Source organism: Myotis myotis, unplaced genomic scaffold (assembly GCF_014108235.1).
Source record: "Myotis myotis isolate mMyoMyo1 unplaced genomic scaffold, mMyoMyo1.p scaffold_m19_p_2, whole genome shotgun sequence".
NCBI classification, from domain to species: domain Eukaryota; kingdom Metazoa; phylum Chordata; class Mammalia; order Chiroptera; family Vespertilionidae; genus Myotis; species Myotis myotis.
In genome coordinates, this window is record NW_023416324.1 from 75,801,778 (window position 1) to 75,828,605 (window position 26,828).

Consider the following 26,828-nt stretch of genomic DNA (forward strand, 5'->3'; position numbering starts at 1 on the left):
CAGTGATCTCCATCCATGTTTTGAAAAATCACTTTCCTGAATCTGTAAAAAATTTTAAGAATAAGTATATTTTCTCAAACTCCGTTTACTTAAAAATGTATGGAATGACATAATTAATAAGCAATAAAAGCTTAATCACATGTAATAAAAATAATTAAATAATACATCTGAACACATAGTTATACTCTATACTAGTGTACTAATAGATTATGTACAATACAAAATATATAAAAAAGAAAATTTTAAAGGAAGAGAAATACATGCAAAGACAAATTCTAGTATCTTTGTCCGGTACCCCAAAGTATTACCTCACCGAATGACCTAGTGTGTGTGAGCAAACGCCTTGGCTATTATCAGCCTCTGTAACAGGACTCCTTTCTGGTGCCCGATGGCTAAAGAAGTGAGGCCGGATCACTAGAGAGTCACAAATACTTAGAATGTACTCCCAAGAAATCCTTTCAGAGTATTATGTTTTTCCGGGCACGGGTGCAAGTTTTAACAAGGAATGCCAAAATATACAACTCTAAGAAACACAGTACATGAATTTGAGTGCTAAAAGGATGCTGCTGAGACCTACTTACTACATCTCTCAGTATTCACTATATGAGTCCAGGTGAAAATGTTCTTTCAAATCTAATGCCAAGCTGTTTTGTTTGTTTTTTCCCTATAGAGAATAAACTTGCAAAAAGTTCAGAATCAAAACTGCCTATGTGACTATAGCCTAATTTTCTGTTTCCCCAGGTCTCATTATTTTATTATAATAACTAAATATATATTAAACTTATTTGCATATTTGCAAGTTGTTTTGTAGAACACAATAGAGGGAAAGAATAACAATCTCCAGTAACAGTGGGGTGTTAATTACTCTAGTTTTCCTAAGGATGCATACAAGAAGATATACCCGGAAGCCCCAAATTTGCTGTACTTTAGATTACATGTACTCTAAACTATGAAAACTCAGAGAATTTTGAGCAAATGTCATTCCATAAAACAGCCTTAGGACTTAATCCTTGTTTCCCACAGCAAAGACAAGCTGTTTACTCAATTATCAGCAAACATTACCCACTGGCCTATCTTATTAGAAGAAGTAATCAAAGGTTGATTATAATAATGTACCCTTATCCTTACTTTTTTTAAAATGTGTTTTTATTGATTTCAGAGAGAGGGAGAGAGAGGGAAAAACATCAGTTGGCTGCCTCCTGCACACTCCGTAATGGGGATTGAGCCCGGAACCCAGGCATGTGCCCTGACCGGGAATCGAACCATGACCTCCTGGTTCATGGGTCAACATTCAACCACTGAGCCATACCAGCTGGACCTTATCCCTGCTTTTCTAAAGAATGTGCCTATTAGCAGAAATATGAACTGTTTCTAAATAAAGACTTAATAAGTATTTGTTGAATGAATGGAAAAATAGCAACTATATAATCCAATAGTTACTTCAGTTAAAGAGTCATTATTTGATTTCTTTCTTTCATAGACCTCCAGAAACATACCAACCTCAAGATTCAGAATGGCAAAAAGATTTCATCAGGAATATTCATTGTAACCACACGGCAGTGGCTAACAAGAACTATGTATTGAGAGGGAATCTGAGGAAGAGCTCTGGTTGACAAGAAAAAGAAACTAGGAGCTAGGGAAGGTGGAGAGGCAACACAGTGTTGTCGGGTTGCTGACACAACCCTAGACAGATAGGGGCTGTTTTCAAAATCCAAAGGTGCTTGTTTACGTTAAAAAGCTCAATGATTTTTATCTGAAGACTTGCTTCCTGCTTCTGTGTACTTAATAATCATCAGTCCAATTTACTTACTCTCTCCTTCTAAACCAGGAGGAATTCCTTGAAGACAAGGACCATGTGATTTTTCATTCCCACACAGCACACTAAATACTCCTAAATGGCAGTTGACCCTTTTGTGATACTTTGGGGATAACAAAATCATTGAGCGTTTTAACTTAATCAAGTACCTTTGGATTTCAAACCCATCCATTAACTATTAGGTAGGTCACCAACTGACAACACTATTGTCCCTCCAACCTCCCGAGCCTGGCTCATTCTTTACTAGTCAGCCAGGGCTTCTTCCTGACAATCCCTTCAATAAAGGTTGAAAGGACCAGTTCATTTTATAGCTTCAACTAAAAATCTGTCTGAACTAGTAGTTCTCAATTCTAGTTTTCAACCTGGATATACATTAGAATCTCCCACAGAGTATTTTAGAAAATGAAGCCCCCCACCTTGACCACTCCATCCTCAGAAATTGTTTGGTTTTGGTTTTATAAAATTGCCAAGTGACTACAATGAATAACCCAACTGTTCTTTTCTAGATCAACAGTAGTTCCTAAAGACTACATCCTTCTCTTATAGATTTATTATCTACATTAGCATATTAGAGACAACAGAAAGTTCTGCCATAAAGAGTCTTATTTAAGTTAGCCTTCCTCAAAACTGACCATTGAACCTTTTCATCATAACTCCTATCCTATATAATAAAAACCTAGGTGGCGTCATGCGCGACATCATCACAAGATGGCCACCACAAGATGGCCGGCAGGGGAGGGCAGTTGTGGGTGATCAGGCCTGCAGGGGAGGGCAGTTGGGGGCGACTGGGCCGCAGGTGAGCAGTTAAGGGGCAATTAGGCCAGCAGGGGAGGGCAGTTGTGGGTGATCGGGCTGGCAGGGGAGCAGATGGGGCAATCAGGCTGGCAGGCAGAAGCGGTTAGGAACCAGCAGTCCTGGATTGTGAGAGGGATCGGGCCTAAACTGGAAGTCAGACATCCCCTGAGGGGTCCCAGATTGGAGAAGGTGCAGGCCAGGCTGAGGGACACCCCGCCCATGCATGAATTTCATGCACCAGGCCTCTAATCTATCCTAATAATAGACAAACATGGTAATTAACCGTACCTCCGACACTTTTCCCATTGGCTAATTGCAAATTAACTGCCAACCAAGATGGTGGCCGGCAGCCAGGCAGCTGAAGCAAACAGAAGGCTTACTTGCTCCAGTGATGGAGGAAGCCAAGGTTCCCCGACTGCCGCTGCCCAGCTCTGAGCTACACTCTAAGCAACTATGTTGCAATTATAGAAGCTAAACAATCCCCAGAAACCTGCTTTCAGCTAGCCGGGCCTCAGAACTGGAGATGCAACAGTGTTTCAATTATAGAAGTTAAACAAAGCCCAGATACCTGCTTTCAGCAGCTGAGGTCTCAGAGCTGGAGCTGAGCCTCAGAGCTAAAGCCGGCTCTCAGCTCCAGTGACAGCCATAGAAGGTAAATAAATCCCAGAATTAAAAAAAAAGAAAAAAAGGAGAGGTTGGGAGCTTCAGTCACCCGCCAGCCTGAAAACAGACCTCAGCCCCTCACCCAGACTGGCCAGGCACCCCAGTGGGGACCCCCACCCTAAAGGGGGTGTGACCAGCTGCAAACAGCCATTATCCCCTCATCCAGGCTGGCCAGGCACTCAAGCAGGACCCCCACCCTGATCCAGGACACCCTTCAGGGGAAACCAATTGGCCCCCACCCGTGCACCAGGCCTCTATCCTATATAGTAAAATGGTAATATACAAACTGACCCTAACAGCAGAACGACTGGGAATGACTGGTCACTATGACACACACTGACCACCAGGGGACAGACGCTCAATGCAGGAGCTGCCCTCTGGTGGTCAGGGTGCTCTCACATGGGAGGAGCTCTGCTCAGCCACAAGCCAGGCTGATGGCTGTCAGTACAGCGGTGGTGGTGGGAGCCTCTCCTGCCTCCTCTGCAGCACTAAGGATGTCCGACTGCAGTTTAGGTCTGCTCCCCGCTGGCAAGTGGACATCCCCCAAGGGCTTCCAGGTTGCCAGAGGGATGTCTGATTGCCATCTTAGGCCCAATCCCCCGGGGAGCGGGACTAAGCCAGCAGGTGGTCATCCCCTGAGGGGTCCCAAGACTGCGAGAGGGCACAGGCTGGGCTGAGGTGCCCCCCACCCCGAGTGCACAAATTTTTGTGCACCGGGCCTCTAGTCCTAGCTAATAAAAGAGAAACATGGTAATTAGCCATAACTTCACTACCCTTCCCATTGGCTAATCAGTGAGATATGCAAATTAACTGCCAACCAAGATGGCAGCCGGCAGTCAGGCAGCTGACGCGAACAGGGAGGCTTGCTTGCTCCAGTGACGGAGGAAGCCAGGTTCCCCGCCTGCCGCTGCAGGCCTCTGATCTGCTCTCTAAGAAACATTGTTACAAATACAGAAGCTAAACAAAACCCAGAAACCTGCTTTCAGGCGGCTGGGATCTCAGAGCTGGAGTCGCAACAAAGTTTCAAATACAGAAAGTAAACAACGCCCAGAAACCTGCTTTCAGCAGCCAAGGTCTCAGAGCTGGAGCCGAGCCTTAGAGCTAAAGACGGCTCTCAGCTCCAGTGACAGCCATAGAAGGTAAATAAATCCCAGAATAAAAAAGAAAAAAGAAATAAAAGAGAGGTCAGGAGCTTCAGTCACCTGCCAGCCAGAAAACGGCCCTCAGCCCCTCATCCAGGCTGGCCCGGCACCCCAGTGGGGACCCCCCACCCTGAAGGGGGTATGACCAGCTGCAAACAGCCATCATCCCCTCATCCAGGCTGGCCAGGCACCCCAGTGGGGACCCCCACCCTGATCCAGGACACCCTTCAGGGCAAACCAGCCGGCCCCCACCTGTGCACCAGGCCTCTATCCTATATAGTAAAAGGGTAATATGCCGCCCAGCACCAGGATCAGCGGAGCCGCAAGGCCTCCCGGCCTGGGATCAGTGGAGCCACGAGGCCTCCCAGCACGGGGATCAACAGAGCCACAAGGCCTCCTGAACCCGGGATTAGTGGAGCTGCGAGGCCTCCTGGCACTGGAATCAGCGGAGCCGCGAGGCCTCCAGCACCGGGATCAGCGGAGCAGCAAGGCCTCACTGCCCATGTGTCAAGCGGATCCGTGAGGCCTCCCAGCACTGGGATCAGCTGAGCAGCGAGGCTTCACTGCGCCGGTGTCGAGCAGAGCCGCGAGGCCTCCCATCACTGGGGTCAGCGGAGCCGCGAGGCCTCCTGGCCCCTGGAGCAGCATGACAGGGGGCAGCGCCCCAACCCCCTGATCGGCCCTGCTCTATGCCTGATAGGGGGGAGCTCCCCAACCCCCTGATCGGCCCTGCTCTGTGTGTGGCGGGGTGGAGCCGCAACCTCCCCATCGGCCCTGCCTTGAGTGTGACAGGGGGTGGCGCCCCAACCACCCAATCAGCCCTACCCTGAGCGTGACTTAGGGTGTCATCGCAACTTCCTGATCCGCCCTGCTCTGTGCATGGCAGGGGGGATCTCCCCACCCCTGATCGGCCCTGCTCTGTGGGTGACGGGGGGAGCTTCCCAACCCCTTGATCGGCCCTGCTCTGTGTGTGACAGGGTACAGAGCCCCAACCCCCCTGATGGGCCCTGCTCTGTGCGTAACAGGGGGCAGCACCCCAACCCCCTGATCGGCCGGCTCTGCATGTGACAGTGGTGGCGCCACAACCTCCCCATCGACCCTGCCTTGAGTGTGACAGGGAGTGGCACCCCAACCCCCCAATCGGCCCTACCCTGAGCGTGACTCAGGGTGGCATTGCAACCTCCTGATCTACCCTGCTCTGTGCATGACAGGGGGCGGCGCCCCAACTCCCCAATCAGCCCTGCTCTGAGCCCGACCAGGGGCTGCACCTAGGGATTGGGCCTGCCCTCTGCCACCTGGGAGCAGGCCTAAGCCAGCAGGTCGTTATCTCCCGAGGGGTCCCAAACTGTGAGAGGGCACAAGTGGGGCTGAGGGATACCCCCCCCCCACAAGCCAGTGCACAAATTTTTGTGCACCGGGCCTCTAGTATATATATAAAAGCCTAAGCAACCATTCAACGGATCGACTGGTAGCTATGATGCACACTGACCACCGGGAGCAGACACTCAACACACAGGCATGGAAACATGGAACAGACTAATGAATCTCAGAGGGATGGGATGAGAGGGGAGGGCCGAAAGAGCTTAACCAAAGATCTTAATGCATACTAGAGGCCCGATGCATGGATTCATGCACCAGTGGGGTCCCTAGGCCTGGCCTGCTGGGATCAGGCCAAATCTGTGCACTGGGCCTCTGACATCCCCTGAGGGGTCCTGGATTGTGAGAGGGCTCAGGCCAGGCTAAGGGACCTCACCGGTGTACAGACGGGCCTCTAGTTATAAATAAATCTTTATTGGAACACAGCCACAACTATTCATTTATGGATTGTCTATGGCATTTTGCATGCTACAAGGGCAGAAATGAACAGTTGCAACAAAGACATTATGCTCCACAAAGCCTAAAATATTTACTATCAGACCTTTAAGAAAATGTTAAGGAATACACCACAGAAATACTAATCTAAACTGGCCAATTCAGATGGAATCCTAAAGGTTCCAAGGAAAGGCCTCAGAGGGTAAAAAATGAAATAAAAGGGGGGGAGCTCATTAAGTAGGGCTCCACATCTACTCTAACCATGGCTGCACTGCTTTGACTTTTCAAATTTCATTTGAAGAGAGGTTTGAACACCAATGACTTAGAAACTAAGAGATTGAATAAATAAAAGGCGGTAAATTTACTCTGTTTTGCCATGGAAAGCTTTAACCAACTTTGTCCAAAATCAAATTGATGAATCCCAGCTTATTTAAACTGAGTATCTGAGAAACAGCTATTTAGGCACCATGCCCCCTTATCAAGTTATATACATTCATGCATTTATTTAGCTTGCCCATTAAAATTCATTTATAATTTATATTTTAATATTATATTTTTGGGTTTTGTAAGTCAAAACAGAAGAAAAGGCCATGAAGAGACTATATCGTGAATTTCTATATATTAGCAGCTAAAGGCATTTCTAATTCATTATTCAATGTCTCTTAGAAAAGGATGTGTAACAAGAATTCTTAGTGTTAATGGCCTAGAAACATGTACATTTCTCATTACAAACTACATACTTCCTTTCACACATGCATTTCAAATTCTATAAATCATATTATTGCATTATTCCTCTGAAGAGGCAGAATTTATCAGTTGGTAAAATCATCTTCCCTCATTCCAAACACAATACAGCATTTCATACAGCTTTTATTTTCATGATGAACTATTACATACAATCATTTAATGTAAGCTGCCTGAAATCCTTTTTTTGGAAGTTGACAATATACAAAAAAAATGTAAATTAACATTAGTAATCCTTTAGAAGAAATAAGATTTTTCAATTTTATTTGAACATAGCACAAGTGAAAAAATAAAGGAATAAAAGATATTTAAATAACTGCCTTATAAATTAATAGGATGCAATTATGGGTCTTTTTTTATTGTAGATCAAAATCAATGTATAGTAACCCTTGCTAATGGTGATCAGTCAAATTTAGTTTGATGCAAACCATACAACTCAACAATCTGAAGTTTGCACAACAGAAAATCAAATATTGCTCATATTTCTTCAGATTTAAAAGAGCAGGAAGCAATGTTTTCCAGTTGCATTTCTTAATTAATCTTATACACAACTGATGGTATCTTTGTAATCCTTGAAATAAAACAGAATTCATTTTTTAAAATTTCAGCATTAATATTAAAATCATTACGCATCAAGAAATTTTCTCTCTGCTTTGAATATTTCACATTAATTTCTTTACCTTCCTATAACCTGCTTATGCCACTTATCCTGCAAGGCTTTTTCAGATTTGTGAGGGACAAAAAAGTAGTAACATACAAATGAGATCTAGAAAAGCACAGGAGAGCTATGAAAACAGCTCATCCATCATCTCTACATTTTGATTCCAGAGACAGCAATGAAAGGTGTTGTTTCCACACCACTCACCCAGCACATTTAAAAAGGTTTGTTCCATCACTTAGACCACTGAAACTGATTGATTAGCTGCTAGAGAAAAATCAATACAAATATGCTAGAAAACACTAGCTTGTAAATTCATTCTGGCCTCAACAAAGTCCTGGTCACTGCTTGACATGTTTTTCTAGATATCGAAAATGCAACCATGTCAAACCTCAGCCCCCAGACACTGCCATGCCCAGGAATTTTTAAAGCCTAAATCTCGACAGAGGTGGGGAAGTAAGGGGGAAGGTTTCCCAGCAGCCGGTTAACATAGTGATATGATACCCAGAAGTCGCCTGGTACATCTTATAACTCATATGCAGAACTGCCCACAAAAATGATAAACACACCAAGAAGGTAAAAACAGTCAAAGAAAAATTCAAGGGGACTAGGTTCAGTGAGAGAAAAAGCAAAAAAGCCAGGAAATCAAACACAAACACAAATACATATGTAAATGGTAAACAAAAATTTTTATTTCAAAATATAAAGGATTGTGACTTCAATGCTATCCATTCAAAAGTTAATAAGTTGCCTTTCTCACTTTTCGGCACCTGAATGTATACTATTTTTAATTCTCTGGGAAACCAGTTTACATTCAGAATGATTTCACAAATCTCTTCTCAACAGTCTCTTGCCTTTGGGTTAGCTCTTAGTCTCTTCACATTCATTAGACTACTAAGAAATACATTTTATGAATATAAAATATTTCCTAAATATGCTATTCATAAAGAAATTGGGATCTCACTGCATCGTGGCAGGAAACCTGGGTTCTCATCCCCATTCCACAATTGGTTTAGAGCTTTTAAAAAACACTTTATATTTCTACACAGTCATTAAAAATTTTAAGTTACAGAAAGAAAGCAAATGTAATTTTCAGGACGGGAAGTTTAATTTCCACTGACTTTAAACATAGTGCTAAAATTTAGTGGCAGCATACTTAACCTTTACATTTAGCATAATCTTTCAAAGAGTAATATTTATTCTTCTTTATTAGAAGAATAATTCTATAGGACAGATAATTTCATAATGACATAATGAAGAATTTATGGGGTTGTGGTTCAAAAACAATTCCTAACACCTGAGTTATGAAAGGAACTAAATATGCAAACACTATAAAACTAAGAAAATGGGTTATTTCTTCTTTTTACCTTCACAATTATTCTTCACAGTTTTAAAGCTCCAACATAGAAATTCAGTAAGACCATTAAAATCCCACTGTCCTTTGCAGAAAACAAAAGATAATAAACTAACTCAATGTCTTTAAAATGTGAGGTACAGACTATTTACTATAGTAGAAAGGGGTTATAAGGCCATTCTTAGCATGAATTTATTTTTCTAAAATTAAGAAAATGAAAGGTAGTTGTCAAACTAAATAATTTCTATCTATAGAGACATTTTTCAGAAAATATATTTTTAAAAATCTGTCATTTGATTCTAGTCATTAATGTTTGCTGTGGATGTTCCAATATTCTCACTCAAAATGAAGACCTCTCTTTCTGAATTGATTCTAAATTCCTTCAGTTTAAGTAATGTCTAAGGACACAGGCAATTACTTCGCATAAGTTATCCCAAACAACACTAAACAGCATAGTAATAAGAAGAACATGGCTCGGAGAGGTCATGTACCTTGTCAGATCATGTGGCTAGTAAGTAGCACACCACCGTTTCAAATTCTAACTCTCTTAAGCAAAGAGCATCAATTACTTGATAACTTAAAATTTTCCTAAATGCAATGGCTTATCTAGAAAGTTATGACCTCAATATTTTAGAAACAGTACCACATATCCAAGCAAATGACCTCACCAGTCCAAAAACTAGCATTCAGTTTCAACTCTAATTTACAGATAACAAGACAACAGAAAAACCTTACATTGCAAACATTCTATGATTGCAAATAAAAAGGCACATACATATGTACTGATAATGATTATGAAAGTAATACTAAATAAATATTTTCTAACACTTTCTCTAAAAATAGCCACAAAGTCACTCCCAACTTCTGATATATATATAGTCTTTGAACCACGCACCTTAATTAGCCCAGATCACTTGGATGTGTCAATGCTAACTGCCAATCAAAGTCTGACAGAACTAACACACTGTGTCTCTACTGCTCATGGGCATTTCTAAAGATAACCAGAGAGCTACGTTTGTTGGATATGTTCAGAGTAATTCTATAAGCATTTTATAAATACTACCTTCACCCCTTCTTTTTTTTCCCCTCAAGTCAGATATAATACATAAATGTGTCCATACTAAGTCATGAGGCAATCATATCAAAGCATTAGTATAGGTTATAGATGAGGATAGATATGAGGGAGCCCAGAGAATACTTTCACTTGGTGATTTAACTGTTTTATATTTTTCAAACAAATTTTCAAAGTAAAATGAGAAAATTTTTCAGTTATATGTAGTTGTACTTAGAAATGTATAATGTTGAAAAAGTGCCTCAAAGAAACTAATTTGTATGCCTTCCAATTTGTAGTGTTTGATGGATATATAATATAGTTTTAATATCTCCATTAACCAACAGATACATAAAAAAACAAACACCATGTAAGAATGCCAGAAAAGGCATAATTTTTCAAATATATTAGGTTTCTTTGCAAATTTTTGCCATTTTTGAAAAATCCTTACGGTAGTTGTGTTACAAAAGACAATTACCCAGACATTTTCTTAGACTAGGTATTTAGTCTCACCCTAAAACAGAACACTGGCAAGAGTCAGTGAGTTGCCTTTCATTTCTTGTTGAATGGAAATAGAAGAGTGGACTGAGCTAAGAATATAAAAATAGAAAAAAATTATTGGGAGGTGTTAACAAACCAACCAAGGTTATATTTTTCTCTACTTTTAAGAGCGTTCCAAATTCATGTTGATAAAAGCTTTACATAGACTAAATAAAGAAATGTGTTTGGAATTCATACTTGCTAGAATTCAGGGTGTGAAGTACTGAAAATAGCACTCAAAGTTACTTCCTCAAAGAAAAGTACATAACCAATAACTATTAACCCACAAGATTATGAGACCATGCATTATCTCATGTTGGGTGTAAAAGCACACTGATGTTATATTACACATATCATAAACAAAGACAAAAGGGAAGTTTATAGTTTAAGCAGTTATGTGTCAAACAACACAACTCTGACTCATGTAAAAGATAAGTCTTATTTTGTACAGAGAGATACCTAGACAATCACATTTTTCAGCAAGTGATGAGTCAGAAGTAGCTGGCCACTCACACAGCGAATCGTTCTCTGTCGGGCTCCCTACCAGTACCACTCCTTACTGACTCAATAGTCCCATGAATAAGGAAGGCTATCTTTATTGGATGATAGTAAAATCTACCTTCTCCTTCCAAGACTCTGGGAAACCTTTATTAGTTCAATTTTCTAATGGTCCAGAAATGACCAAAGAAATGGGTAGAAATCTTAAGAAGTGTATTACTCAGTTCACAAAACTCTTAACACACATCAAAAGGTCATGGATTTCATTTTTATTTTTATTTTTTGTCTTTTCCATGGAATCTACAATAGGTGATAAAATTCAAATCATGTCACTTACCTTAGAGTCATAAAAAAAATGAAAGAGTGGCTAGTAATATGAATAATATAACCTGATTGAATCTATCAGATAAGCTGAAATATTTGTAAACTCTTCAGAAAGCTAAAGAAGCATGTATGGAAAGTAAAACAAATTAGAAGACTACTATAATTTATTAAGAAGACTAAACTTGTACACAATTATAGACACTCTTACCTTGAAAAGACTGTTTGGCTCTGTCTACTAGTTCATCAATTGGATAACTGGCCAAGTTTCCTCTGGCATGTTTAGTTTTGCAGTAGGTACAAGCATTGAGACACCTGTTCAAATGACAGCAATAAGTAAAGCTGGAATTTTAAAGACAGTGCACACTTAACACAAAGAAAACACACCAAAGTGCTATTTTAGTAACATTTGCAGTTTATAGAGGAGATATAAGAAGCAAATATCTACCATACTTCATATTTATGTTATTGCTACCAGGCACAGAAATTTCCAATTATGTTCCAACCATTCAAAAATGATTGTACAGCTCAGTGGTTGAGCATTGACCTATGAACAAGAGGTCACGGTTCAATTCCTGGGTCGTGGGCTCAACCTCCAGTGTGGGGTGTGCAGGTGGCAGCTGATTAATCATTCTCTCTCATCACTGATGTTTCTATTTATCTTTCCCTCTCCCTGTCTGAAATCAATAAAAAAATTTTTTAAGAATAATTATATAAATCACATAATATTACCTTCAAATGCAAATATCCATGTGGAACAAAGTTTACAATCATTACTAAAAAAAAATTCAAGATCCACACTGTTTGTAAACCACTGACATTTCCTTGGCTATTGTAACACTTTAAAATTTATTATCTCCTAAATATGCCATATTAATTGGAAATGAAAAAGCATATGCATTTATCTTTTAACTGACATAATAATAAAGTGAACATGGCATTTTCATAAAAAATACATTCTTGGAAATTTTCACATATGTTTCACTATTTGAAATCAGAAAGAAATATTTAAACATATCCAATGTTTAGTTTTTCTCACTTTGAAATTTTAAAGCATTTTAAAATTATCTTTTAAAACTTTGTTATTCATTATAGCAATTATTTGTCATGTCTAAAGACTATTGAAAAATATTTCTATTTATTAATTTTTCCAAACTAATGTTGTAATTCTACTTTTATTTAATTTTTAATTAATTAAATTTATCATCCTAGAGCAACTGAATCACCGAAGAGATTTGTGTTGCTTTTTGTTAAATGTTGAGCCTTATTTTGTTTTTTTAAATCCTCATCAAAGGATATGTTTTTATTTAATTGAGAGAGAGAGGAAGAGAGAGAAAGAGACGGAGAAACATCAGTATGAGAGAGAAACTTCAATCAATTGCCTTCCATACTGCCCTGACCTGGGATCGAACCTAAAACCTTTTCGTATATGAGATGATGCTCCAACCAACTAAGTCACTTGATTAGGGCTTGAGCCTTATCTTTTTTACATAGGTCTATCTTCTATCCTATATAATAAAAGCCTAATATGCTAAGTGTCTGGTCGCCCATTCAGCCAATCAAAGCATAATATGCTAATGATATGCTAAGGCCGCTCAACTGCTCACTATGACGTGCACTGATCACCAGGGGGCAGACGCTCTGATAAGTAGGTTAGCTTGCTCCTGGGGTCCAGCTGATCAGGACTGAGCGAAGATGGGCCGGACACGCCCTGGAGAACTCATGTGGTCCCTCCCCAGCTAGCCAACCTCCCGCGTCCCTCCCTGGCCCCAATCATGCACCGGTGGGGTACCTCATCCTGGCCTGAGCCCTCTCACAATTCAGGACCCCTTGGGGTATGTCGGAGAACTGCTTTCGGCCCAATCCCACAGGCCAGGCCAAGGGACCCTACGGTGCACAAACTCGTGCACTGGGACTCTAGTATGTATATATTAAAGACTAATATGCACAGTGTCCCCTCGGGAGCTCGACCGGGAGAACGGGAGTTCGATCGCTCACTATGACCTGCGCCGACGACCAGGGGGCAGCATGGAACATGGCAGGTGACCAGCAGTGGCAATGAAACGCTGAGGGAGCAAGGGAAGGAGGAGGCAGGGAGGCAGGGGAAACTGCACTGTGGCGGTGCCTGGGTGGTGAGGGAAGGAGGAGGCGGGGAGGTGGGGAACCTGATAAGCCCTGATCACCACCAGGCCTAGGGACTCTACCCATGCACAAATTTCGTGCACTGGGCCTCTAGTTTTATTATAAGTGTTTCTTTTATCTTATAATAAGAAAACTTATTTAAATGATATTTTTAAATTAAAAGAGTAAAACCAACCTTTTAGTTTTTAAAATACTAACTCACAGGGACCCTTTTCCCCCTACCTACTTGGGAGTCCATTCTGTGGGACTCTTCCCTCTCCCCACATGTACTTATTCTTCAATAAATCTCCACCTTTGCTATACCAAAAATAAAAATAAAATAATAAAATAAAATACTAACTCAAAAGAATATATGTTGGAGAAACCAAGATGGCAGCATAGGTAAACACCTGAAATTGCTGCCTCACACAACCACTTCAAAACTACAATTAAAAGACAAAACAGACATCATCCAGAACCACAGGGAGGCTGGATGAGTGGAAATTCTACAACTAGAAGGAAAAAGAAAAGCACACTGAGACTCAGAGGAGGTGCAGAAGTAAAGTTCAGAAGTACGGAGGAGCACGAGGAAAGGGCTGGCAACTGAGGACGGGGTTATCTTTTTCAATTTTTACAAACTCCTGACTGCTCTGAACTCCAGTTCTGGGCAAGTCTCTGGGGACCCAGACTCATACAGGGAGAAACTGGACTGTCTGGCATTGGGTGGAACTCGAGGGCGGCTTTCTTTCAGAGGTGCTTGCAGCGATTACTGAGAGACACTGGGACCCAGGGCCTCATAGGGCAGGGCTGAGGAACAGCCATAGCTGTTTGCTCGGTCCTGTTGATTCCCTGAGACCCCACCCCACCCAAGCTGTGAGCAGAGGCTTTTGCATATGAATGGCCTGGCCATTTGCAATCTAAAATTACCTAACAAACTGCAGCTGGGTCAGAGAGACCCAGAACATCCAAAAGAAGGCCCGAGGCCCCACAGCACCTTGCATTGCTTCACAGCTGGGCCTCATCTGGGCACCTCCAAACCCCAAACAAAGAAGATGAATCTGAAGATCTCTCTGTAGCTCCTGCTGGGTAGCCTCAGGAAGAGGCTAAAGACCTCCTTAGAGATCCAAGAGCCAGTGTACCCAGTGGTCAGAGTGGGACCATCCCGATTATAACTCCTCAGATCCATAAGGGACACATTCAGGGGGCAGACTCAGTGAGCACCAAAGCCCCACTGAAGCAACTCTTGCCCCATAAGGTTGTCCCCAGCACAAAAGTTCTCCCACTGCAAATACAACTGATTCTCACAGCCAATTGGCCTGGAGGTCAATTCCTCCCAGTGAAACCAACAACAATCAAGCCTTAACTACAACAAGACTGTGCACAAAGCCCACAAAGGGGTGCACCAAGAGGGTCCACCTCAGGTAACTGGGGAGGCTGAGCCACTGGGCGCTATAGGACACCTAGCACACAAAGCCACTCTATCAACACAAGGAAGCAGCCAAAATGCGGAGACAAAGAAACAGGTCACAAATGACAGAAATGGAGGAAAGCAAACTACTGGATATAGAGTTCAAAACCACACTTATAAGGTTTTTCAAGAATTTCCTAGAAACCACCGATAAATTTAGTGAGACCCTCGATAAATCTAGTGAGACCCTTGAGGATATGAAAAAGGACCAACTAGAAATTAAGCATACACTGACTGAAATAAACAATAATATACAGAGATCCAACAGCAGACTAGAGTATCACAAGAATCAAGTCAAAGATTTGAAATACAAAGAAGCAAAAAACACCCAACCAGAAAAGCAAAAAAAAAAAAAAGAATCTAAAAATATGAAGATAGTGTAAGGAGCCTCTGGGACAACTTCAAGCATACCAACATCCGAATTAATGGGGGTGCCAGAAGAAGAGAGAGAGCAAGATATTGAAAACCTATCTGAATAAATAATGACAGAAAACTTCCCCTACCTGGTGAAAGAAATAGACTTACAAGTCCAGGAAGCACAGAGATCCCCAAACAAAAGGAATCCAAAGAGGACCACACCAAGACACATCATAATTAAAATGCCAAGAGCAAAAGACAAAGAAAGACTCTTAAAAGCAGCAAGAGAAAAACAGTTACCTACAAGGGAATACCCACACGACTGTCAGCTGATTTCTCAACAGAAATTATGCAGGCCATAAGGGAGTGGCAAAAAAATATTCAAAGTGATGAACAGCAAGAACCTACAACCAAGATTACTTTGCCCAGCAAAGCTATCATTCAGTATTGAAGGTCAGATAAAGAGCTTCACAGATAAGAAAAAGCTAAAGGAGTTCATCACCACCAAACCAGAATTATATGAAATGCTGAAAGGTATTCTTTAAGAAGAGGAAGAAGAAGAAGAAAAAGGTAAAGAAAAAAATTATTAACAACAAATACATTATTATCAACAAGTGAATCTAAAAATCAAGTGAATAAAAAATCTGATGAACAGAATAAACTGGTGAATATAATAGAATCAGGGGCATAGAAAGGGAGTGGACTGACAATTCTCGAGGGGGAAAGGGGTGTGGGGGGTGTGGGAAGAGACTGAACAAAAATCATACACCTATGGATGAGGATAGTGCGTAAGGGCAGATGGTGGGGTGGAAACCGGGTGGAGGGGAGCTATGGGGGGGAAAAAAGATGAACAACGGTAATAATCTGAACAATAAAGATTTAATAATAAAAAATAAAAAAAATATATGTTCACTATAGCATTATTTACAATAGCCAAGATATGGAAATAACTTAAGTGTCCACATATGGATGCATGGATTAAAAAAAAAATGTGGTTTATGTATATATACAATGGAATATTACTGAGCCATAATAAAGAAGGAAATCCTGCCATTTGTGACAACATGGAAGGACCTCAAGAGCAATATGCTTAGTGAAGTCAGATAGACAAAGATAAATACTATATAATCTTTCTTACATGTGGAATTTTAAAAACCTCATAGAAATAGAGAATACATTAGTGGCAGCCAGAGGGTGGAATTTGTGTGTGTGTGTGTGTTGGGGTGGGGGGGGTGGGGGGGAAATGGGTGAAGTTGGTCTAAAGGTACAAATTTCCACTTACAAGAAAAATAAGTTCTGGGGATGTAACGTATAGTATGGTAACTATGGTTATCAATACCATATTATATTTGAAAGGTGCTAAGAGATCTTAAAAATTCTTATCACAAGGGAAAAATTGTAAGTATGTAGAGTGATAGATGTTAACTAAACTTATTATGGTAAACATTGCACAACATATACATATCTCAAATCATAATGTTGTACACCTTAAACTTATGCAATGTTATATGTCAACTATATCTCTGTAGAACTAGGGGTGGAGGTAAAGTAGCTTGCTCAAGGCCTGTAACTCAAATCTCAAGAGCTGAAATTCAAACCTGAGCCTATCAAATTTCAAATTCCATTCTGTTTTCATACTAAGCTGCCTCCCCAGAATTAATGTGTATCAAACATCCTATCTACATAAAAATGTAGATAAGATAAGCAATCATCTGACATGAGACATAAAGTAACACAGCATATTTATTCAAAGATATGGCCAATACTTATCATCCTATGTATGAAGCTCTTTGTTTAAAACATGTATTTCTCTCTTTTATTCTTTGGAAATCTAAGACTAGGCTTCTTGTCTATTGGCTGACCCAAACCAGTTATTCCAACCTTGCTGTTTACAAGTTCTGGTTTTCATCCTCCTGCTGGCTCTTTGGTAAATTGTATCACCTTGTTTGGCTTGCCATGCTTCTGAAATTCTATCGCTCAGGTTCTCAAAGCTGACTGCTCTCTCTGCCCTTCTCCTCAGCTCAAGTGGCACTGTGTTCTGCTGGATGCAGCAGACCCCACCATTCATTCACCTGTGATTCCCCATTGTGATTGGCGTTCACTCAAGTTACCTCAGCACCCATCCAGGGAATCTCTTGATACTACATAGCTAGGTCTCCTAATTCCTAATGGAGAGCTCCATAAGTTAGGTGGACAATAGAAACTACTCCCATTTCTGACTTGGGCTATTTTTTAAATGTAACTGTCTTAAGAGACATCAGCCTGGAGAAGGGAAAAGGAAATAGGAAGAGAAGGGAACAAAATGTAACATAAATGAATTAACACATGCAAAGCACTTTAGAATATAGTCTGCACCTAGTGAGTGACCAGCAGATGCTCTCTAATACTTGTTTAATGTGACTGTTGTAAACAATTCTGTAAAGAAATAATTATACAGTATCATGTTCCAGGTGTACTTAACTTTACAAAACAGATGTGTTACTGATAGTTTGGCTGAAATCAACTGTGGAAAAGAAATCATATTTTCCTACTGGCTCGCTTTATAAAAGTGGAAATATATCCCCCATGGAAAATCACTCATGAAAGTGTACTAAAAAGTTTAAATAAAACAAAGTGATACCCGGAAACATTTATAATAATGAAAATAAGCCACCACGTATAACTATTACATTAAGAATTCAAAGTATTCTTCACTAAACTGTTCCCTTGAGGTTAATTAGGGTTTGTTGATGTGATATGTTTTTGAAGTTCTAAACTCTTTATTGTATGAGTTCACCCTTACTTGCAGTTATCAAAATATTTTATATTATTTCAATAAAGTAAAATTTTCTAAAAAATAAGTTTCTTTAAGTATGTTAAAACAGTGCTAAACAAGCATTAAATCAGCTATGTCTTACATTTAAAAATGAAAGAGATCTGTTGTAATCCAAAATTATATGCAGTACAAAATCAGAAAAGAATAAGGTTTTTGATGCTATTTGGTTTAAAATTTTTTTCTCAATCATTAAAAATTATGATGACCAATCATTTCAACATGACAAGCCTTCACTAAAATAAAGAGATTCACCACAGAAACCACCACCGAGAGTTTCAGTTATCTGTTAACAATTAAATAATTGTCTACGAGTAACACTGAGCCAGTTCCTTCAACCGTCAGAAAACAAAAGATCTTTGAAGGTAGACTGTTGAAAGCCAAAACCAAAAAAGAGAATGTCTGTTGAGCTGTAAGGGAGATGCAAAATCATGAACTGCCTTAGAGTGCTCTGATGGAAGAATAAAGCTAGTGCACCACTCTAATCTTTGCACTGGTGATTATATGGCCACAGGCCAAGAAATAACTGAAAACCTCAAAAGCAGAAGCAGATTAGGCATTCAATTTAGAAATTTAACTCTAGAACCTTAAAAAGCATCTGTGGTGTAATATTTTTAAATTACAGAAACTAAACAAATAAAATAACAATAAATTTTCACAAATTAAAATATTTCAAAGAGTTCAAATGCGTAATACATATAAACTTAACTGAACTACAGAAAAAAATGAAAACAAAGTTTTAATAAATTCAGTTTTGTGTTTTTTTCTTTTAAAGAGCATCTTCAGATATCACAAGTTTTGGAATAATTTAAAAATCACAAATTTTTAAAAATTCACCCATACTGATTTTTTTTCCAGGAGAAAAAAACCCCGATTACTGTACCAGTGAACTGTACTGAGCATATAGAGAAAAACAATACTAAACATTCTCACACTTTTACAAAAGTTGAAGAGGAAGAAACACTTTGTAACTCATTCTATAAAGGCAGAATTACGTTAATACCAAAGCCAGATAAAGACACTGCAAGTATAGACCAATATCTCTTCTGAACACTGATTTGAAAATCCCCAACAAAATACTAACAAAAAGAATGTGGAAGCATATTAAAACAATCAGACACCAAGACCAAGTGAGATGTACTCTTGGAATGCAAGAATGGTTCAAAGTACAAAAATTGTTCAATGTAATATGCCACATCAACAATATTAATGCAGAAAAAGAATTTGATAAAATTCAACAGCCTTTCAATATAAAAATAATCAAACTAGAAATACTAAGAAACATCCTCAACTTAATAAAAGCAATATATAAAAAACCCACAGTGAACATCATACTCAATGACAAATGACTGAAGGCTTTTCCTCTAAGATCAGAAACAAAGCAAAGATGCCAACTTTCACCACTTCTACTCAACATAGGACTGGAAATTCTAGCCTGAGTAATTAGAAATAAAAAGAAACAAAATGCATTTAAATTAAAAAGACTTAAACTTATCTCTTTGCAAATGATATGCTCCTATATGAAAAATCCATAATTATTTTTAAAAACCTGTTAGAATAAATGAATATACAGAGTAAATACACACACACACACACACAAATTTGTATTTCTATTCACGAACAATGAAATGCATTTAAAAAGAAAGTCACAAAAGCAATTCCATTTAAAATAGTATTAAAAAGAACATAGTGCTTAGAAATTAACAAAGAGGTGAAAATCTTGTACAATAAAAACTACAAAGCACTGCTGAAAGAAATTGACATTGTGAAGACATAAATACATGGAAACACATCCCATATCCAATGACCGAGAGACAATATTGTTAAAATATCAGTATTTCCCAAAGCAATCTATAAATTCTTGTGATACCTATCGAAATTACAATGATGTTTCTTGAAGAAATAGAAAAGTGCATCCTAAAATTAATATAAAATCTGAAGAGACCCAAATAGCCAAAACAATATTGGAAAACAAAACAAAACTGGAGGACTTGCATTTCCTGACTTCAATGCTTTCTATAAAGCTACATTAATCAAAACAGTGTGATAATGGCCCAAACAGACATATAAGTCAATGAAATAAAATGGAGAGGCCTAAAATAAATCCTCAAGTACATGGTCAAATGACTTTTGACAAGGGTGCCAAGATCATTTAATGAGATGAGAGTCTTTTTAATAAATGATGCTGGAAAAACTATATATTCACATGTAAAAGAGTAAAATTTGACCCTTATCTAATACCATATATAAAAGTTAACTCAAAATGGATCAAGAATCTATATGTAAGATCCAAAAATAACAAAATTCTTATAAAAAATATAGGATAAAATTTCTATGACACTGGACTTGGCACAGGAAACAAAAGGAAAAACAGATATACTGGTCTTCAGGAAAATTTTGAAGTTTTTCACACCAAAAGACATTATAAAACACAGTAAAAACGCAACCCACAGAATCAGAGCTAATGTTTGTAAATCATATTATCTGATAAGAAATGATATCGAGAATACACAGAGAACTTCAAAACTCACCAACAAAAAAACAAATAATCAGACTCAAAAATGGGCCAAAGACGTGAATAGACATTTCTCTAAAGAAGACATATGAATAGTCATATGCACATGAAAATATATACAACAGCACTAATAATTAAGAAAATACAAATCAAAACTACAATCAGATACTACCTCATACTTATTAGGGTGGCACGTATCAAAAAATAAACTAAGCCCTGGCTGGTGTTGCTATACGGTTAGAGCACTGGCCCAAGCACCAAGGGTTGTGGGTTCAATTCCAGGTCAAGGGCACATACTCGGGTTGCAGGTTTGATCCTTGCCCCAGTTGGGGCATGTGCAGGAGGCAACCAATGGATCTCTCTCTCCCTTCCCTTTCTTTCTACTCTCTATAAAAATCAAAGGAAACGTTTTCCTTGGGTGAGGATTAACACACACACACAACAGAAGAATTGGCGAATGTGTGGAGAAACTGGAACCCCTGTGCAGTGCTGGTGGGAATATAAAATGGTAACGCAGCTGTGAAAAATAGTATGGTGCTTCCTCAAGAAATTAAAAGTAAAATTACCATATAATCCAGCTATTCAAATTCTTGGTATATAACCTAAAGAACTGAAAGCAGAGTCTTTAAGAGATATTTGTATAGTCATATTCATAGCAACAGTAGCATTAGCTAAAATGTGGAATCAATCCAAGTGTCTATTGATGAATGAATGGATAAGCAAAACCAATGGAGTATCATTACGCCATTAAAATGAAGGAAATTCTGCAATATACTACTTTGGAACTTTGAGGATACTGTGCTAAGTGAAATACACCAATCATGAAAAGACAAAGACTTTGTGATTCCACTTCTGTGAGGTATCTGGAGTCGTCCAATTCAGAGACAGAAAATAGAATGGTGGCTTCCAGGGTCTTGAGGGAGGGACAAATGGGAAGTCATTGTTGAATGGGTATAAAGTTTCAGTTTTACAAGATGAAAAGACTCCTGGAATGGATGTTGGTGATGGTTGCACAACAATGTAAATGTACAGTATTTACTCATTCATTCATTCATTTGTTTATTTATTTTTAATATATTTTTATTGATTTCACAGAGGAAGGGAGAGGGAGAGAGACAAACATCAATGATGAGAGAGAATCATTGACTGGCTGCCTCCTGCACACCCCCCAATGGGGATCGAGCCTGCAACCCAGGCATGTGCCCTTTACTGGAATCAAACCTGGGACCCTTTGGTCTGCAGGTTGATGCTTTACCCACTAAGCCAAACCAGCTAGGGCTAAATGTACTGTATTTAATACCCCTGAACTGTACATTTACAAATGGTTAAGATGGCAACTTTTGTTACGTGTGTTTTACCAAAATTTTTTAAAGTGGGAAAAAAATCTATAATAATAAAAGGGTGATATGTTAATTAGACCTGATGTCTTCTGGGCATCATTCCAGATGTCCTTCCAGATGAAGCCAGGCCAAAGGGAAGCCAGTCTGTGTCCCAGGTGCCTTTGGGTGGCCCTGGGGAAGCCAGCCCGGGCCCTGGGTGCCTGCCGGTGGTCGGAAGAGGGAAGCCTGGGTCCCGGGTGCCGGAGGGAAGCCGGTGCTGGCAGACTGAGGAAGGAAGGCCTACTCTTGCATGAATTTTCGTGCATTGGGCCTCTAGTAATACATAACTATGTATGTGCTTAGTATTCTTAGTAGATTACAATTTACTTAAAGAATAGGCATACATATTACTATCTGCTATAGCGTCTAACACAGTGCCTTATATACTACTAAAATATCAATAAATACTCAAAGTTATTAGTGATTTCAGAGCAGACCAGACAAGACATCAAGAAAATACTTGGTTAGAGAGCCAGGAGCCGTTATAATTGTATCTTCTTGTGGGGAAAATCCAGTAAGATACAATGAGATAGGGAAAGGGAAGTCAGGAATGAAGAAGGCGCAGGGCAATATGGATCTGCCAGGCAAAAGGATTGGCACGCTTGTCTTCCAGGCAGCTGGAAATAGAAAACTAAAGCTAAAAAACTAAAACTATAAAGCTAGGGGCCTTACACAGGATATACACACAATACAGTGTGTACACCATGACAAATGGACTACCCAACAAGAGAAATCAAAGGGCCATAGTATCCATCAAGAACATCCATTTTTATTATAACTGTCTGTACTTTTTCCATCAGTAGTTCCCAGACTCTAAGACGTCACAGAGCAATAAATTTAAAATGCACATACTTAAAACTGATCACCAAATAGGGTGCCAACTTTTTATTTTGGAGAAGTTAAATTACCCTGTAGTGCAATTATTTTAACAAACAGCTTCTTTTAACACCAAAATGGGAGAAGAGTCTTGATGAAGGACCACACATGTAGCTTCAGAAAAACTCACTTATTTTCCTTATATTTGTCATTTCACCAGAAGCCAGCAAAAAATCCATCAAATTCTACAAAAATTACTATAGCAGATGATTCTATAATATCTACCCAAGTTTCCTCATATTTCTATAACCTTTATAGAAAAATGGAAATAAAATAGCTTTGACTGAATATTAGCCTAAATCACTTAACATGCCAATTGATACAGACACAGAAGAAATATAATTAATATAAATAATAATTCCAGTTGGATTTTCAAAGCGTTCTATTTGTAGCTAGTGGTTTACTCCATGGGAGACAAAGTCTCACACCCATAATAGCAACAACTGTTTCTGAATATGTTTACCAAAATAGCATGGTGAACGATGATGAAATTCTGTCAGCCATAAAGCACACACTTTTCTAAAAATGTTCTATTCCACCTACATTCTTATTTTTAGTTTTATAAAATAATGACAGTGGTACAAAAAATTAATGCTAACCTACTGTTTATACCTTGCAAAGACAGCAGTAGAGACAGCTGCGTGCAATCACCAAATAATAGTTGCTAGTGAAACAAAAATACTTGATTGGCCATTAGAACTGGAGACCCCATACAAAATGACTTTGTGCTACAGATTTAAATTAACTTATAAATATTCAAGCGGAAAAAGAAACAGGGACTCTGAAGGCAACTACATATCTCCAACTGTGGTATAAATCATATATACACAAAAATACATGATTTATCCCTAAAAATATAATGCTGCCATGTAAGGCATATTCCCAATATACTATAAAGTTTAAAACACAGTAACAAATACCCTATCAAAAATTATATAGCCACCAGGCCAGTGGTTGAACCAAAGGTCACGGTTTGGTTCCCTGTCGGGGCACATGCCTGTGTTTCAGGTTCAACCCCCAGTAGGGGGTTTGCAGGAGGCAGCAGATAAATGGTTCTCTCTCGTCATTGATGTTTCTATATTTCTCTCCCTCTCAAATCAATAAAAACATTTTTCTAAAGTGGCATTTTTATAATATGCCTTGTAATAAAGCCAAATTTATGTAATGGTGATATTAAAAATAACATTTATTTACTTCCTATGCCTCACAGTTAACACTTATCTGCTATTAAATTAAAGACTTACCTAAGAGTTAATTTCCTGAAGGTTTGATTAACCACATGCTAAATGTACCAACCAAAAAACTCTGACTACAGTTTAAAAGTAAAGGAGTCTTAGTGAGGAGAACTATTGTTCTTGCTTCCTCAGTGGTTTTGGAGGCTGACTTCTGCTGGGTAAAATCTCACAGGAAACACTGGCCAAAACTAATTCTATAACATAGAACAGGTACCACATTTTGGCGCCTGGGATAAAGGGTATTGTTTTAACATTGGTCAAAACATCCTGAGAAAAGAAAAAAAAAAAATTCTCACATTTCAATTATGTTGAAACTAGAAAGCAAATTTCAGATAATTTTCTAACCTGTGTGGGAAAAATAAATTGTTTGGGTCGAATAATGGTGTAATTACATATTGAAGAGAGAGGAGGTGTTTTAAACTGAAATGGAAAAGTAGTGCCTAAGCATTTATGCAATTACCCACCATTTTAATTTCAACAAATTCTCCAATTTTGAGAGCTATAATTCTAATTAACATTATAATAATCTAAATAAAATTCAACCCTGTCTTTACCTTTAGAAAATTACTACCAAAAGCAAGACCAAGAGAAAATACCACTTACCAGAGCTAAAATGAGGGAGCTAGCAGGTCCTTAAGGCATAGCCAATGGCAATCAAGCTGACTACCCAAACCTCCATAGAGGAAAGCTTTTACTCAGGCCTCAGGTGCACAGTGGTCTAGTGTATCTTCTCCTTCATACACCTTACACTTTATTACTTGACTGACTGTAAGAATACCTATTGATTCAATAATAGCTCTTTATTGGGATGGGGGGGGGGGCGGGGAGATAAAGCCACTCTACCCCATTAAATATAGAATTCAGTCCTTTATAAAGAAACATGATGTTTTCAGAAACATTAGGAAGGAAAAGATAAACACTGATCACAAATGCAGACAATATGTCAATGTAAGAACTCAAACAGGAACACGAATGTTTCAGAGATGAGCAAAACACCCAGTCGAGAAGAACTTCCTTCCCAAAAGGTGGTGATGTCTACTGGGTATAACCCTGAAGGAAATCCCCTTTGATGGAGGCAAAAGTGAATTGGAAGAAACCTCTGGCTCCCCAGTAGGGCTAGACATACAGGCATACATCAAAGAATGAAAAGTTTCTTTCATTTAAAAGAATCAGCCAGTGTAATACACTAAGAAAGTTTATCAAGCTTTCAAATAAGATCAGGCCACGTACCTAAAGTGCCCACAGTTCCCAAACAATACAAAACAAATGATAGGAAATACTACTTATTAGCATTTCCAGGGTAGATTATTTTCCTACACTTAAATGTTATTTTATTGTTTTTCAACAGATCCTATTGAAAAATTCTTCCTCATATTTCCAAATATCTCCTGTCCTATTTGACTTTTGTTCTAGATTACAGAAAATAATTTCATTTAAGATTTATCAAGATAAAATCATTCCAGCCCTAGCTGGTTTTGCTCAGTGGATAGAGCATCAGCCTGTGGACTGAAGGGTCCTGGGTTCAATTCCGGTCAAGGGCACATGCCAGGGTTGTGGGCTCGACCACCAATAGGTGGCATGCAGGAAGCAGCCGATCAATGATTCTCTCTCATCATTGATGTTTCTCTTTCTCCCTCTCCCTCCCTTAAATCAATAAAAATATATATATTTTTTAAAATCTTTAAAAATGCCTTAGCCGGTTTGGCTCACTGGATAGAGCGTTGGCCTGGGGACTGAAGGGTCCCAGGTTCGATTCCAGTCAAGGACATGTACCTTGGTTGCGGGCACATCCCCAGTGGGGGGTGTGCAGGAGGCAGCTGATCGATGTTTCTCTCTCATCGATGTTTCTAACTCTCTATCCCTCTCCCTTCCTTGCTGTAAAAAATCAATAAAATATATATTTAAAAAAATAATAAAATAAAATCTTTAAAAAAAGATAAAATCATTCCAATTTGGCCTAATAATTCAATTTCTAGGGATTCTCATAGATTGCTGATGACAGTTATAACTTTATCAAAGACAAATCTGCTAATATGTGTTAAAAGCCTCACAATGTTTTCTCCAATAACTCTATTTCCAATATAATAAATAAACATTTATTTTAAAAATAATCAATTTTTATACAATGTTTGAAGAAATAATCTTTCCAAGTCCAGAGCCTTAAAAACAAAACACTCTTGCTGGCATAATAACAAATGGTAAGCTAATAGTTACACAATGCTTACTGTGTGCAAGGCACTATTTTAAGCACTTTTCATGTATTAAATCACTTTTAATTCTTCCAGCAACCTCATAAATTGTTTTTATTGTCCTTCTTTTACAGATAAAGAAACTGAAACAGAATGAAACTGAGTAACTTATTTAAGGCTAGAAATGATTGCTGAGGTTAGGATTTGAAACTAAAAAGCCCTATATCATACTACTTCAATATACAAAAATAAAATAAAATTCTATATTAATACATAATTTCACTGATGCCCTGAGATCCATGATCAAGTAGCAGATCCTAAGGAATCTAAATTTCACTATTATAAATGTGTGTGTGCATATATATATATATATATATATATATATATATTAAATAAAACATACATAACATATGGTAAATTCTCAAAGAAACTATATTTTTAGATCTTTTTATTGCTGAGAAAATAACTTTTCCCTTCACTTG

At 38.8% G+C, this 26,828-nt stretch overlaps 1 protein-coding gene across 2 annotated transcripts in view; it reads right to left on the minus strand.

The window, feature by feature from the left end:
- CDKAL1 (CDK5 regulatory subunit associated protein 1 like 1) overlaps window positions 1–26,828 on the minus strand; it is a 686,928-nt gene that overhangs the window by 354,127 nt on the left and 305,973 nt on the right. For both annotated transcript variants that reach the window (XM_036348426.1, XM_036348425.1), the window contains one exon: window positions 11,606–11,709. In XM_036348426.1, coding sequence (XP_036204319.1) covers window positions 11,606–11,709 — 104 coding nt within the window. The remainder of the gene's footprint in view (window positions 1–11,605; window positions 11,710–26,828) is intronic.